The following is a 17,350-nucleotide window of genomic DNA, read 5'->3' on the forward strand; positions in this document are numbered from 1 at the left end:
TAAATTCAAATGCGTAAAGTGTGAATACACTCAACCTTTGAATACACTCAGCTTTCCTGTTTATCCAATACAGGGTAAAACTTAATGAAGAAATTCACACACTCTATAATAAAACATTTTTTGGGAGCATCCACAAAACTTTTGCTACTTTCTGCTTTATTTTTTTTTTACAAAGGTTATGATTCCATTAGTCAGCACCTCTTCCAAAATGTTTGGGTGTCAGCTCATTGTAGTGATGATTGTATCCCCTAGAGGGAGCTAAAAGATAGAGTATGATGTATGGTATGATGACTCCCCGTTTGAAGAGTGTGCCACGACTGGGCCATGACATTCTATACTATTTAATAAATGCCATTTAGAAGACACATTTATCCAAAGCAACTTACAGTAGTGCATGCATTCATTTTTGTATGGGTGGCCCCAGCAGGAATTGAACCCATAACACTGACATTGCAAGTGCCATGCTCGACCAACTGAACAAAACTGAACCACATCAGGGTTGCAGAACTCATACATTGAATTGGGATTAAATTCTTTAAATGTTTCATCACTTTGTCAATCAACATTTTCTGAACAAATCAAAGACATTGTTTCGTGTTTTGGTATCAATACGGACTTTGAAAATGTTCAAGTTCTTTGTGGTCATTTTGACCCCAGCCAAAAACACCTACAGTAATTCCGCCTATAGTAATTTGATAGATAGGACCTTTATTTGAATCTATTTTTATCTGGAAACATAATAACAAGTTAATCATCCCACCAGAGGGTGGAGGGAACCTGTATTAGTGATTTTGACCAGATAGACAACTGGTTATAACTGGGTACTCACCTTAGATATTATGCTTGAGGATGTCAGATCTTAACTTAATCATTCTTTTGTTGTGGAGAATTTTCGCTTTCACTCTCTCAAACGCTAGTCCTAGGTCCTATTACTGCAGCATTTAAATGTACAAAAATGTATCTAAAATGCAGCAAATACACATCAACAACTGTCATTTTATGTTATATGTTATGTTTATAACACGTTCTGTTGTAGCCACAGACATGATTTAACCAGTTTTAGAAACTTCAGAGTGTTTTCTATACACACATACTTATCATATGCATATACTATATTCCTGGCATGAGTAGCAGGACGTTGAAATGTTGCTCGATTTTTAACAAAAAGTTGCGAAAAGCTGCGAGAATTCGCATCATCCGTAACAGGTTAATAACACAAGGTAGTTTTTCCTCTCCAGTAGGCTATGACATACAAGGGTCAAATGTATCCTAAGGTCAAAATTCAGTTAAATTGTGGCCTGGGGTGGTCTAGTGGTTAGGGCTGCTGCCTTCAGATCGTAAATATACAGCAGACCTGTGTCGGTGTGGGTTTGAGTCCGGCCCATGCCCTTCTGGCATAAAGAACTCAATCCCCTGATTTACTTGATATATTTACACATTTCAGACACGGACAGTCTGGGGATATTTTACCCTCGATCTTGACACTTTTGGATAACATAAATAGGAAACAATAGGCCAAACCAGGATTAGTTTCCATTCATACAGTGTCGGTATATTGCCATAGTAGATTTGCTGTGGTAAACAATTACAGTTGAAGTCGGACGTTTACACACACCTTAGCCAAATACATTTAAACGCAGTTTTTCACAATTCCTGACATTTAATCCAAGTAAAAATTCCCTGTCTTAGGTCAGTTAGGATCACCACTTTATTTTAAGAATGTGAAATGTCAGAATAATAGCAGAGAGAATGATTTATTTAAGCTTTGATTTCTTTCATCACATTCCCAGTGGGTCAGAAGTTTACATACACTCAATTAGTATTTGGTTGCGTTGCCTTCAATTGTTTAACTTGGGTCAAAGTTTTGGGTAGCCATCCAAATTCTTTCCACAATAAGTTGGGTGGATTTTGGCCCATTCCTCTTAACAGAGCTGGTGTAACTGAGTCAGGTTTGTAGGCCTCCTTGCTTGTACACACTTATTCAGTTCTGCCACAAATTGTCCATAGGACTTTGTTGTCCTTAAGCCATTTTGCCACAACTTTGGAAGTATGCTTGGGGTCATTGTCCATTTGGAAGACCCATTTGCGACCAAGCTTTAACTTCCTTGAGATGTTGCTTTAATATGTCCACATAATTTTCTTTCCTCATGATGCCATCTAGATTGTGAAATGCACCAGTTCCTCCTGCAGCAAAGCACCCCCACAACATGATGCTGCCACCCCTGTGCTTCAGGGTTGGGATGGTGTTCTTCAGCTTGCAAGCCTCCCCCTTTTTCCTCCAAACATAAGGATGGTCATTATGACCAAACAGTTCTATTTTTGTTTCATCAGAGCAGAGAACATTTCTCCCAAAAGTACGATCTTTGTCCCCATGTAAAGCTGAACACCGTAGTCTGGCTTTTTTGTGGCAGTTTTGGAGCAGTGGCTTCTTCCTTGCTGAGCGGCATTTCAGGTTATGTCGATATACAGTGCCTTGCGAAAGTATTCGGCCCCCTTGAACTTTGCGACCTTTTGCCACATTTCAGGCTTCAAACATAAAGATATAAAACTGTATTTTTTTGTGAAGAATCAACAACAAGTGGGACACAATCATGAAGTGGAACGACATTTATTGGATATTTCAAACTTTTTTAACAAATCAAAAACTGAAAAATTGGGCGTGCTAAATTATTCAGCCCCCTTAAGTTAATACTTTGTAGCGCCACCTTTTGCTGCGATTACAGCTGTAAGTCGCTTGGGGTATGTCTCTATCAGTTTTGCACATCGAGAGACTGACATTTTTTTCCCATTCCTCCTTGCAAAACAGCTCGAGCTCAGTGAGGTTGGATGGAGAGCATTTGTGAACAGCAGTTTTCAGTTCTTTCCACAGATTCTCGATTGGATTCAGGTCTGGACTTTGACTTGGCCATTCTAACACCTGGATATGTTTATTTTTGAATCATTCCATTGTAGATTTTGCTTTATGTTTTGGATCATTGTCTTGTTGGAAGACAAATCTCCGTCCCAGTCTCAGGTCTTTTGCAGACTCCATCAGGCCCAAACCATGATGCTGCCACCACCATGTTTGACAGTGGGGATGGTGTGTTCAGCTGTGTTGCTTTTACGCCAAACATAACGTTTTGCATTGTTGCCAAAAAGTTCAATTTTGGTTTCATCTGACCAGAGCACCTTCTTCCACATGTTTGGTGTGTCTCCCAGGTGGCTTGTGGCAAACTTTAAACAACACTTTTTATGGATATCTTTAAGAAATGGCTTTCTTCTTGCCACTCTTCCATAAAGGCCAGATTTGTGCAATATACGACTGATTGTTGTCCTATGGACAGAGTCTCCCACCTCAGCTGTAGATCTCTGCAGTTCATCCAGAGTGATCATGGGCCTCTTGGCTGCATCTCTGATCAGTCTTCTCCTTGTATGAGCTGAAAGTTTAGAGGGACGGCCAGGTCTTGGTAGATTTGCAGTGGTCTGATACTCCTTCCATTTCAATATTATCGCTTGCACAGTGCTCCTTGGGATGTTCAAAGCTTGGGAAATCTTTTTGTATCCAAATCCGGCTTTAAACTTCTTCACAACAGTATCTCGGACCTGCCTGGTGTGTTCCTTGTTCTTCATGATGCTCTATGCGCTTTTAACGGACCTCTGAGACTATCACAGTGCAGGTGCATTTATACGGAGAGTTGATTACACACAGGTGGATTGTATTTATCATCATTAGTCATTTAGGTCAACATTGGATCATTCAGAGATCCTCACTGAACTTCTGGAGAGAAGTTGCACGCCCAATTTTTCAGTTTTTGATTTGTTAAAAAAGTTTGAAATATCCAATAAATGTCGTTCCACTTCATGATTGTGTCCCACTTGTTATTGATTCTTCACAAAAAAATACAGTTTTATATCTTTATGTTTGAAGCCTGAAATGTGGCAAAAGGTCGCAAAGTTCAAGGGGGCCGAATACTTTCGCAAGGCACTGTAGGACCCGTTTTACTGTGGATATAGATACTTTTGTACCTGTTTCCTCCAGCATCTTCACAAGGTCCTTTGCTGTTGTTCTGGAATTGATCTGCACTTTTTGCACCAAAGTACATTAATCTCTAGGAGATTCCTGAGTTGTATGACGGCTGCGTGGTCCCATGGTGTTTATACTTGCATACTTTTGTTTGTGCAGATGAACGTGGTACCTTCAGGCATTTGGAAATTGCTCCCAAGGATGAACCAGTCCTGTGGAGGTGTACCATTTTTTTCTGAGGTCTTGGCTGATTTCTTTTGATTTTCCCATGATGTCAAGCAAAGAGGGATTGAGTTTGAAGGTAGGCCTTGAAGTACATCCACCGGTACACCCCCAACTGACTCAAATTATGTCAATTAGCCTATCAGAAGCTTCTAAAGCCATGACATAATTTTCTGGAATTTTCCAAGCTGTTTAAAGGCACAGTCAACTTAGTGTATGTAAACATCTGACTCACTGGAATTGTGATACAGTGAATTAAAAGTGAAATTATATGTCTGAGAACAATTGTTGGTAAATTTACTTGTGTCTCAACTTAGTGTATGTAAACATCTGACTCACTGGAATTGTGATACAGTGAATTATAAGTGAAATTATATGTCTGAGAACAATTGTTGGTAAATTTACTTGTGTCATGCACACAGTAGATATCCTAACCGACTTGCCAAAACTATAGTTTGTTAACAATAAATCTTTGGAGTGGTTGAAAAACAAGTTTTAATGATGTGTATGTGAACTTCCGACTTCACTCATATCAGTGTACCGTGGTTCCCTGCATACATTAACCCTACCAACATATTTTGCTTACATGGATTACCAACTGGGGTCATTTGGACTCCAAGATGAAACGGTGGATGTGTGTTTAAGAACCTGTAAATACTGTAGCTAGACATGCCTTGTTGACCTGGTCCATTGTGAGGTGAGACAGGCACTACCACCAGCAGTGCACATTCACCAACATTCTCTTGTCAGAGGCATCTGTTTTGATGTTCATGATGTGTTCCCTTGTGTGCTAAACACACCAGAATTTGTTGTTGTTGGGGGAGGTCAGAGGGAGGTGCTCATTTTTTATGTGGGCTGCTATTTTTGAAGTTGGTTACTCATAGACGGAGAAGATCTCTGCTGCCAAGCTACTTAAACATCCACCCGTTGTATCATGCCTTGTGTACTAGTGCAAACTAGTGGTACTGATACAGTATGTCTCCACGTGCTGTACATTGGCTGACAGTACGTGGCATACAGATTGCATGCCTGCATAGGACAAAAGCAAAGCAGCTAGCAAGGTGCTGCTCGCTGTCAGCAGTCATGGTTAGCCTAGCTGTATGGAGAAGAAAGTGCTTTTTGGTATCCATATATCCCTGATTTTTGAATTGTTTCAGTCTTTCTCGACTGTCATGTGATTTGTGGATTTAAATAATGTTTTTTTGTTTGTTTTAATGTTTGTGTGTGTGTGTGAGAGAGAGAAAGGTAGTGAAAGTTAAACGGTGTCTGAAGCTACTTCAAAACAAACAGGATAGTACATGGTCCTTAACCTTGAACATTGTCTTGGTTGGTGTTCCTCCAGACCCAAGCAAAACATAGTTGACACAACAACACCTAGACACCATTTGGTTAAGTCAGTATTAATATATACAATATTGTGCAGACATAAACCATCAAAGAATGGAGCTACCAGCTAGCATGCGTAACTAGGCCCTACATCCTTCACTTCTTCTTTGAGAAAATTGAAAATCACTTGAAATGAAGACTGTAGGAAAATTGAATCCTTCTTGCTACTACAAGGCAATGTAGATTTACCTTGAGGGAGCCGTCCCCTTGCAGCAGCCCACCACACAGCCAGGTGGTCAGGCTCAAATGGACCGCACAGAGGAGGCAGGTCCACCTGCCGTGGTATTAATAAAACTGTCAAAGACCAGCGTTTGAGCGTTATTCCTCGGGAGACCAAATTAAAAGGAAAACTTTTAAAGGCGCCACGAGGTAGACAGCGGCACTACCGCGACATGCAGTCCCGACAGAGCGGTCTGCATGTATCATGCTGCGGTTGGGAGCAGGTGGTCACACAGACAACTTTGGGATGAAAACATTTGTTGTTGTCCCGCAAATCGTTTGGATACGGTAATATTTCTGCGTTGTATGCATTAGCCTACCTACTGTATTAAAAACACATTATTCACACACTCAGAATTCGCTGCTTCAAGTTAAGTAGCCTACCTCTTTGGTCCGAGTTGAGTGTGCCTGCTACCTTATGTGTGGTCTCAATGAAAAAGGGTAGGCTGCCTATGCATTGGCGGAGAATTACGTATCAGCTATCTCTCCAAGGAAATTACATTAAATATGATTAGACTATAGTTTACCTCAGTGTCTGTAAATAAATATTGATCATGTAAAGAAGTGGAGGTGCAATCAAAAATTGTGATCGTCATTGAAAAGGAAAAGGCGCAACACGTGTACAGGTTTGGCTACCATGGTGAGCGAGCATTGCAACTTTTCATTTTCAATAAATATTGATTACCCATTTATTTGTCTTTGCCTGCAAATCGTCCTCCTAAAAGTTAGCCTATGTTCTATATGCAAAACATAGCTCAAGAGAAAGTGCAAGTGTCTGCTCTCATCATTCGCTGCTTCAAGTTTAGTAGCCATATGTGCTAGATCAGGAGCACGTGTGGTCTCACTTAAATAGAGTAGGCTTGGCTATAGCCTATGCATGGGTGGAGAACAACGGGGCAGATATCTTTCCAAGGAAATGTACTTCCTAAATATGATTAGGCTATAGTTCACTACAAGGACCGCCTGGAACCAAAAATCAGCCCTGGCATTTCCTTTAGGCCTTCACACCGAACAATTTTTAACCCTTGAGGCCCTTACACTGGCCCACACTGGCCCATATTTTTCCTCGAGGCCCCCACACCAGCCCATTTATTTCTTTATGGCCCCCAATATTAGCCAGATAATAGTAATTTTGCACAAAAAACCTAAGTTAGACAGGCCCACTGGGCTAAAAATAAACCAGCCCATCTGGCATTTTGGGCAAAGTCCGCCCCTGGTTTACTACATTGCCTAGAAGGGATGAATAAATCAGTGCTGCACAGACCTCTATCACGAGGTGACAGATTTCTCAGCAGGGCAGGAACAGGAAATGATTAGATGGGACACCCCCCCACCCTTTAAATCCCACACCTCCAGAATGGTACGCCCGCCCCTATGTCACCCAGCCCTGGGCTTCCGCTGGTGGGCTAATGTTTCAAGGCCGCATTCCTGAGGTCTACTTGCCCCTCGTCAACTCTGGGAACCTGCAGCTTGGCTGCTTGGGGGAAAAGGATCACTTTCAAAGGCAGAGCCTTTGTAAAACAAAATTTCAAAACACTTTCTTTGAATACATATCTCTAAGAGATTGAGTCTGTTGCATTCATTACATCTGCTGTTACACAATATACCTTATTCTATCTGCTGAGAATGAATAACAGACTACAAGCCAGACGGGACACAGACTCATACTCCACACCAAACCACAACTCACATGCAGATACACAAATATACACACACATGTGCACAAAAATGCAAAGACACACACACATACACAGACTGACACTAGCCTTGCACTGCACAAGAGGCTCCCAACCAACTGGCCTGTGGACAAGAGGCTTTTAAATTGTATGTCTAATTGGCAAGCTGGAAAACCCATTCACTCTGGGGCAGACACTGAAACCTAAAACTTGATTTGCACTTTCTAAAAGTAGACTGAGCGAGAGGTCTCAGGCCTCTGCTTGTCACCAGTTTAATTCATCTGCCTGTCTCCACAGTACACAACACCCTAAAAAATAGACCGTATTGTCTGCTGTGTGTGCTGGCTGGCCAATCATCATGTGCTTTGATCCATTAATACAGGCCAGGGGTGTCCACATTCTAAACCAAAGTGACCATTCATTCATAGTCTTTGCCGTTATGAAATGGGCAAAGAAAGAGTGAACGACATTGTCGGTTCATGTCAGTTATGTAGATTGGATATCAAAGTTGATCATTCGTGGCATTCTTGATTCGGGTTTGGCTGTACAATTTGTTTTTCATGCCGGGCTGGCAAGGTTGTGTTAAGCTCAAAGCTAATTGAGTAGACAGCAAATTCTCCAGTGTTATATCAACACCGAGTGTTCAATTTAATACTGGTCCAGTGTCTTTACAGGTCCACACTTTTCAGTGTTAAATTAACACACTGCTTAGTGAAAAGTTTTATTTACATATTTCCCAGAATGCCTTGCCATTCAAGTAAAATTTTGAGTTTACCACCCATGACTGTATCTGTTAGTGACAGAGACATGGTTTTTGCATACATGCATTTTCAGTCCTGTGACCTTCAAGTGAGATTCTAGGCAAACATGTTATAGTTCAAATAAAATGATTTAACACAATACAATGCATATTTCATAAGGTGTTATTTTCAGGGCCTAGTTTTACCCTAACACTCATCAGGCCTGTAAGTCACATTATGCAGGTTTGCAAAGTGACGTGTAATTCCTATCGGAATCCAAACAGAGTTGGGACAGCCAACATTCTGAAATTTCATTCACCTGCAACTTGCATTCAGAATGACTAAGATATGAGACTCTAAACTGTATGTCACATCTGCACCTGCTATGCCCTCTGGTGTTCATCCGGTGTCTTCCTGACCTGCAGTTACTCCCCCTGTACACTCTCTCTCTCTCTCCCTCTCTGTGTGGTTGGAGACAGGTGTGCTGAGTCAGAGCAGATCCCTACCAGCTGCAACTCATTCCATAATCAAGACCTCTACAAATACTCAGTCCTGCCACTTCCATTCTGCCAGATTGTAATCTCTGCTCAGTCAGTTCATGATTCTAGCCATTTATGATTATTCAAGATCCTGTTACTCTGCTGAGCCTGTTTCCCTGCCTGACACCGTGTATTGCAGTTACCGCTCTGGCTCCTGTTCCACATCTCACCACCCAACTACCTTGCTCTGGATTTTACTCACCACCACTACCTTGGATTCCCCTCAGGACCTGTTTACCCTGTTCTACTCAGCCAACTCCAACCGCAGTCTCCACATCAGGTTTTTCTGATACTCATCCGAGCTTCCCTGGATCTGCACTCCATATCTCTCTGTGTAACAATAAATAGTTTGGTTCATTTATCCCTGTTTCCTCATCTGAGACTGCTCTTGGGTTCCCCTGTGTCACTCCGCTTAACACTAACAACCAATTATTGGAATTTTGCCCTTCAATGCCGTCTGGGTTGTGTTCAATAGGGCACACAACAGAAAACACTTTAAAATGTTTTGCGATGGAAATGAAAATGAGCATCTTTCCATGTTTCACTCTGTTTTCGACCATTTGGTGCCTAATGAACATGACCCAGGTCCCTCCAAAAATACCTCCAGAGACCTGGATGGTATTTCACATGGCAGAATTAACCTTAACCTTACCAGCTAAAAGCTGGCAAGCTAACTCATTGATCCTGCTTTAAGAAATACCTAGTATAAAAGTGATTACATAAATCCTAAATAGGGCTGAGTAGGGTGATTTGGTGAAAGTAAGATGTCGGTAGCCTGCTGCACCCGTCGGTCTGAAGTAAAGGAGTAGAGAGGGAAGGAGAGAGAAGCGAGAAAGGGGCCCCTGGGTGGATCCTGGCCAGGCAGGGAGCTGAAAGGTAGGTCGGGGGGGGGGGCTGCATGGGGGAATGTGATTTCCCCAGAGAATCTCAGCCACCACCGCATGCTCAACGCCACTATAAATAACTTTTATTAGCTTTAAGAGGAATTTGTGGAGATGTTAGTAGTCAGCATGGACGCAGATATACAGTGACAGACTGGCTGACACGGAGGGAGGTAGAGTGAGTGACGTCCATATGTAGACTGCACACACACCAATGCACAAGCAAGATAATACACACTCACAAAGCCAAGCCCATGACCATGACCATACTCTCAAGCAAGTGAGCACACGTACAACCAAGCAAAAACACATTCACAAAACTAGCCAAGCGCACACTCACAAAACCAAGATAGCACACACTTGAAAAACGAAGCACACAATCATGAATATGAGCACACAGAAATACACAAGCAAGCAAGAAAAAAACACACACACGTTTGTTTTGCTATCCTTGTGGGCACCAAACAATTGATTCCCATTGAAAATGATATTTTAACCCTAACCTTAATTCTAACCCTAATTTTAACCCTAACTCCTAAACCTAAAACAGCCTTTGTCCTTGTGGTAATCGGCAAAATCTCCCCACTTGTCTGAATTTTCCATGTGTTATTATCCCTGTGAGGACTTCTGTTCTCCACAAGGATAGTAAAACCACACACACACACATGCACAAAAATATAAGGATGACTGCATCGGCACACACATACACTGACAAATAAGATAACAAGCATGCACATGAGCACAAAACACAGCACACACAGCCAAGCATACAGAAACAAGGAACCACACATTTTCTGTCCAAAGGCACAGATGATAATACTATAATCATGCAATAACTACAGACAAGAGCTCTAACAAAGACACATTGACCATGTACATAGTAACACAATCTTGAGATATCATGATCTGTCTTGTCATCATTTAACAAAGTCAAAAACAGCTTCTGTAAGAAAATGTAAACTTTATTGCAGTTTGTCGATTCTATTTCTCTAATTTACAGAAGAGAAAAATAAAACATGTAATTGCGCAGTCATTGAAATATGTACATTATTGATGTGGTTATGGTAATACCCGGTCCGTCCTCCTACTGTATAAGAGAGGGCTGACAACAAGGTACATATCATCACGCTTGCTCAGCGTGTGGTGGGAAAAGTGTCTCCAAGTTTTTCTTAGCAACTTACATCTACAGTACCATAAAACAGCATACACTGAAAAACATAAGCAGGAAAAAAGAAAAGCTCTTTACATAAACAGCTAGTTCTACTGCATTTGGCCATAACGGTTAAGTACATGAATCTCTAATAGGGTTTAAGACGTTTAAGACACATGCCCACAATGTGCTGTGGCACTAAGACATTGTGTGATTTGATTAGCTACTAACAGTAGACCTGAGTGTTCTTTCTGTATGAAGAAAACAAGTCAAATTAAAGTAAATCAATTCAGTTGTCAAAATGAAAGGTGTAATTAAATGACGCAGTTCAGGTCCCAGGATGACAAACAAAACAGAGAGAATCCGTACCGAGGTTTGATTTGTTAAGCAACGACTGGTTTTTGGTTTCTTACGAAGGAAACGTTTTTTTTTTTTTTAGAAAATTACATCACCGGGAGAAATTGCTGAAAACCTTTTCTATCTTTCTGACTACAAAACTTAGAAATGCACCGTTTTCACATACACTGGTATGGTGCTGGATATAAAGAATGAGGTGAAAAATCTGTCTGTGAACTGAGGGTATAGTTACAGTAAATCAAATAATAAATTCACTAACCAAATCACTTAGCAGGTCTGTAATGTGTGGAGACAATTGCTCTATATTTGGACAGCCTCTATAAAAATCACATGCTTTCTAAACCAGATTGGCTGTCTATCTAACTGTATAGCAGTTAACTCTGACAACTCAGTCAAATGTTAATTCAAAATCTTTACAGTAGATCCGTCTTTCAATTGCTGTGTAGCCTTCAAAATATATTTGAGAATTTTTTTCATAAAACTCTACTACTGCAGTAAATTAATCAGATGCTTTGAGAAGAGGATGTAGCTAATAATTCATAGAGATCAACTCAATATTATCTTGATAAGGGCACTGATGCCAATTAATGGATCCAATGAATGGTTCCCACCAGCCCTTTACGTTAGACAAATATGCTATCATATTACGAAAGAATAATACAGAAACATTGAATTTCTACTCTAAGTAATCAAGATGTAGCTGTGTGAACTATCACTTTAAAGGGATAGTTCAGTGAAATTACATATTTAGAAATTCTGACTTTGAATGACTGCAATCCACAATTTGGTTTTGTTCATATTAGCATTTTGGGACCAAATAGTATCCCCATTTCAAATGTCCTGCCAAAATCATCTGAACCATTGAGCAACACAATCCATTTAAGAGATGATTTGGATTGCAGTGTGGATTGCAGTCACTCATTGTACCTAGACTGCTTTCAAGGAAACATATCTAAATATGTAATTTCCCTGAACTATCCCATGAAGGTTAGGGTTACTGGAAAGAGAGAGAGCGCACACATTTCTTTGAGACTGAATTGTTTGTAGAAGAAAGTTAAGTTTAACAGGCTGGAGTCTATTTCGTTTAATTTATTTGTTTGTATTTGGTGCATTTATATATTGGGTCTATTTACCGACAGCCTGTATAGGTCCGGAAAATACGTTATTGTCTATTTTATTACTCTGCCTGAAATCACTATCTCTTTAGTTCCTATGTCTCTTTCCATGGATGCTTTCCCGTTCAGGGAAAAAAGCGAGCATTTCTTGTGCTGCAGGAGCTGTATTTACTATGCTCTCTTCCGGGACAATGTGGACTGACCAGAGTTTTGAGGCAACAATTGTTTACTTGCAGAAGACTATAGGAAAGAAGTGACTACTCTTAGTAAACAGATTCAAAACTTGCACAATCTACTGGGGAAAGTACCCACGCCTACCTTTTCCACACCACAGGCTGGACTTCGTTTCAATGTGTTGAGAGTATCACCACCATCTCAACACTCCTTGACTGAATGGCCAATGCCTTCCAGGGACCCCTCCCCAAAGAAGCCTCCCACTCCCCTGGGAAATGGAGCAGGACCGTTGCCTCTGGTGGATTGAGGATAATACTCTGCTGCCCAACCATGGAAGTACGTCACCCGCCATAGGCATTTCGCATCAGGCCCTAAACTGTTTTACTTCTTTGCTCTATTGCAGATAAGCATGCTCCATTCAAGAAACTAAGGGTAAGGGATAAAGCTAATCCCTGGTTCGCGCATGAACTATCAGAAATACTTCTGGAGAGAAATGTAGCTTGGGCTAAGGCTAGGATGACTGAATTTAAGTCTGACTGGCAGTCCTTCAGACGCTTGAGAAATATGTCTATGCCTGGTTAAAAAGGCTAAATCGACATACTTCTTGAACTGGTGAGAATCCAGCTGCCTTCTGGAAGGGAGTCAAATCTCTGAAACAAAACTCCATCCCCTCATTACTCCAGCACGTTACGACAGCCTCTGTTCCCATAACAGATAAGATGGACATTTGTGATGGACATTTTTAATAACCACTTTGCCTCTGGGGGTCACCTATTTGATTTTATAGCTTCTGAAAACTCTGATTCCACCTCGAGCCAGGTTGCAGAGAACAATACATTCCCAGATACACATTCCTCATTTCAACCATTGGATGTCTACAGTATGTACTAGGTGCCTTATTGAAGATCGATGTAAAAAAAAAAAAAAAAAAAAAATGGCTGTAGCTGACTCACTTGATCCCTTTCTGCTGCAGATTTCTGCCCCACTTATTGCAGAATCCTTATGCTATATTTTTTAACTTGCCAATTGTTTCTGTTTCTGGAGTTATATGGAAAATGGCATAAGTCCTCCTCCTACACAGTCCTTCTGACTTGGATAACTACCATCCAATTTCCAAGCTATCTTGCCTTGCCGAAGTTTTAGAGTCCCTGGCCAACTCTCAGCTTGAAACTTTCTTTCCTTCTCATTCTATTCTTAATGACCATAAGTCTGGTTTTAGACCCGAACATAGATGATGTGCTATATTGTTTAGACCATAAAAATATGTGTACTGACCTATTTATTGACCCATCGAAAACATTTGATATGATTGACCATGTTTTACTTGTTCAAAGTTTCTCTGAAATAGACCGTGATCAGGCATCTTGCAATTGGTTCAAGAACTATCTAACGGACAGGACACAATGTGTGCTTACTGACGGTATCAAATCTAGTTTCCTTAAAATTACGAAGGTATGCCGCAGAGGGTGATTTTGGGCCCCGTTGTCAACTATTTATGTAAATAATATTGGTCTATCTGTTAAGACCTGCAACATTCATCTCTACGTGGATTATAGTTATTTACTTCTGTGTACCTTCATTACAGCAGGCCATTCATGACCTTCATCCTGGTTTTGACTCAATTCAAAAATCACTTAGTGATCTTAAATGAATGCTAAATGCTAATAAAAACAAATGTATGTTGTTCTCTAGGTCTCTTAATATTGACCCTGAGGACTTGCATATTTGCTAATTGAATGGAGCCCCAAGTTCCGCATTTAAAAATACTTGGGGATTTGGATTGACGATAAGCTCTCTTTTAAAGCACACGTTGAAAAACAATTTAGATTGGTTTCTTTTATAGAAATAAATCCTTCCTCACTTTGGAAAGTAGAAGGAGGATTGTTCAAGCCACGCTTCTCCCAGTACTTGATAATGGCGATATAATCTACATGCACAGCCTTTGCTTTAAACCCTTTCGAACCAGTCTATCATTTAGCACTGCGCTTTATCACTGGGGACAATGTTTTTTACACACCACTGCATTATCTATAGCTCTGTTGACTGGGAGTCTCTGACTACCAGAAGGGCCCAGCGGTGGCTACTTTTTTTGTATATAAAGCGGTTCTTCTAACTCAGCTCCCGTATTAACTGGAGATCCAGCAATTTTCAGACCCACTGTCTGGACTGGCTGGTTCTAGAGGTCCCATGCGTCTCCATTGACCTGGGTAAAAATGCCTTTAGTTTTTATGTTTCTATGCCCCCAGGTCATGGAATACCCTTCAGGCCACCTTGAAATTTGACTCGCTTGTCTGAATTGGACAGTTTAGATTGAGTTTAAGGGAGGTGATATGTGAGTTGTTTGTTTTGATGACTCTTATTGTATTTATTGTATTGATATTATTTATTGTATGTTCCTGTTCACCGGGCTCCCTTGCAAATGAGATCCTGGTCTCAATAGTGATCCACCCTGTATACAATTGGGGGAGGGGCTTGCATTCTTTGACAATAGTCATTCTAATCTGCATCCAAACTGTGCTGCAACGGTTGCTATGACAGCGCAAACAGTACATAGGTGTTTCCAACCATTGAAATATACAGGTACTTTGGGGCACCTTAGAACATCCCTGTCTTATTTGAATCTCCATTACAACTGGCGTCCACCTTTAGAGCCTGGTGTCTTTCTTTAGAGCTTCCTCTGGCTACCACGAAAGAGCACACCAACACAGCAGCAGTGCCAGTAAAACATGACCATACGATTAAAACGTTTTAAGACAGACAGCATGTTGAGTATGAGGTTTGAGTGGGCTAAGCTGCTATAAGCAACATCTGTTGCGTATGGTGCATGCTCTTGCTGGGACAGTGGTTTAGGTTCAAGTTCATGTATAAAAAAGGCACTCAAATGGGTTGCTTATACCAGAATAGAGCTTGAAAAGCTACACTATGTATACGAAAGTATGTGGACACCCATTCAAATTAGTAGATTCAGCAATTTCAGCCACACCTGTTGCTGACAAGTGTAAAAAATTCAGCAGACAGCCACAGAACGGGACCACTGAGTGCTGAAGAGTGCACAAAAATGTCTGTCCTCAGTTGCAACACTCACTAACAAGTTCCAAACTGCCTCTGGAAGCAACGTCAGCACAGGAAGTGTTTGTCGGGAGCTTCACGAAATGGGTTTCCATGGCCGAGTAGCAGCACACAAGCCTAAGATCCCCATGCGCAATGCCAAGCATCAGTTGGAGTGGTGTAAGGCTCACCACCAATGGACTCTGGAGCAGTGGAAAAGGGTTCTCTAGAGTGATGAATTACGCATCACCATCTGGCAGTCCGACGGACGTTTGGCGGATGCTAGGAGAACGCTACCTGCCTCAATACATAGTGCCAACTGTAATGTTTGGTGGAGGAGGAGTAATGGTCTGGGGCTGTTTTTGAAAGGAAATGATAATGATACAGCATACAATGACATTCTTGACAATTCTGAGCTTCCAACAATAGGTTGGGGAAGGCCCTTTCCTATTTCAGCATGACAATGCCCCCGTGCACAAAGCGAGACCCATACAGAAATGGTTTGTTGAGATTGGTGTGGAAGAACTTGACTGGCCTGTACAGTTCCCTGACCTCAACCCCATCGAACACCTTTGGGATGAATTGTAACGCTGACTGCAAGCCAGCCCTAATCACCCATCATCAGTGCCGACCTCACTAATGCTCTTGTGGCTGGATGGGAGCAACTCCCCGCATCAATGTTCCAACATCTAGTGGAAAGCCTTCCCAGAAGAGTGGAGGCTGTTATAGCAGCAAAGGGGGGACCAACTCCATATTAATGCCCATGATTTTGGAATGAGATGTTTGACCTGCAGGTGTCCACATACTTTTGGTCAAGTAGTGTATGTTAAGGTTGTAAAGTACAATAAAGAATATTAGCATTATATTCTGCATATTGTTTGAGCATGAGTTGAAAAAATAAGTGCTTTAAAGGAAAGGGGTGTCTCGAAGTCTGTAAGTGTTGATTGTTAGCGTAGTAAAGCAATGAAAAAACTGAAGTTGAGGTACATTCATCATACATCAGCTCTAAGCCTAGGTCAAGTAAAAGCTGTTCCAAAGAATGAAAGAAACATACCAAGCTGCTTCAGCCTCTTTCATATTAAGCAAACATCTCATTCATTCCTTCCAGGCTCTCCGTTAGCAGAAACCATATTCTTCTGTTTCTTTTCCTTCGTTTGGTCTTCTTTAGAAATTCATATCTTTTCTTTTTAAGCGAACGAGGGGCTTGCGTTGGTACTCTATGTCTCCATGAGAACCGGCAGCAGTTAAACGTTAGAAATGAATCATATGTAAACACATAGGTTTCTTTCTTAGATACAAAAAAAGCAAGAACAGCAATGATTAGAAGAAACAAAAAAGAAGTCCTGAAACAATCAGCCGAGAGGTGCAGCAGATTAAAGTTAAAAAAGGAAGAAAAGAGAAGAAAACGACGTCAATAAAATACAAATCGTTCTGAATTGTAAAGTGCAAGTATAAAAATATTCACATCTAATCTCAAGAAGAAGTCTTGAGCCTCTGTCAATTGTCTTTGTGGAAAAGTGCAACTTGAGAACAGCACGAGTAAAACATAAAATAAAAGATTCGAAACTAGTATCCGGATAGGTCACGTATAAATCACGTGACTTGAGCCTCAAGATCTCCTCCGTAAGAAAATGGCAACCTCCTCGAGGGCAACAGGGTAGTCCTCCAAGAGAGTTCCCCCGTCGAACACCTGGGCGTTGCGGCTGTCCTGCCACTGAAAGCCCCCGTCGGGCAGGTAAATATTTCTCCGTACTGTCCCCCTCTCTATTACCGGGGCAACAAGGACCTGGAAAAACATAAAAATGACAACAACACATTAAAGGAGAAGTTCAGTATTTTA

The 17,350-nt window shown here is 41.1% G+C and overlaps 1 protein-coding gene across 1 annotated transcript in view; it reads right to left on the reverse strand.

Moving 5' to 3' along the window:
- Positions 1–10,610: 10,610 nt before the first annotated feature.
- Positions 10,611–17,350, reverse strand: part of si:ch211-236l14.4 (SITS-binding protein) — an 84,340-nt gene continuing 77,600 nt past the window's right edge. The window contains exon 10 of the mRNA XM_021564132.2: positions 10,611–17,296. Coding sequence (XP_021419807.2) covers positions 17,120–17,296 — 177 coding nt within the window. The 3' untranslated portion in view covers positions 10,611–17,119. The remainder of the gene's footprint in view (positions 17,297–17,350) is intronic.

This window comes from Oncorhynchus mykiss, chromosome 2 (assembly GCF_013265735.2).
Source record: "Oncorhynchus mykiss isolate Arlee chromosome 2, USDA_OmykA_1.1, whole genome shotgun sequence".
In the NCBI taxonomy this organism is placed as follows: domain Eukaryota; kingdom Metazoa; phylum Chordata; class Actinopteri; order Salmoniformes; family Salmonidae; genus Oncorhynchus; species Oncorhynchus mykiss.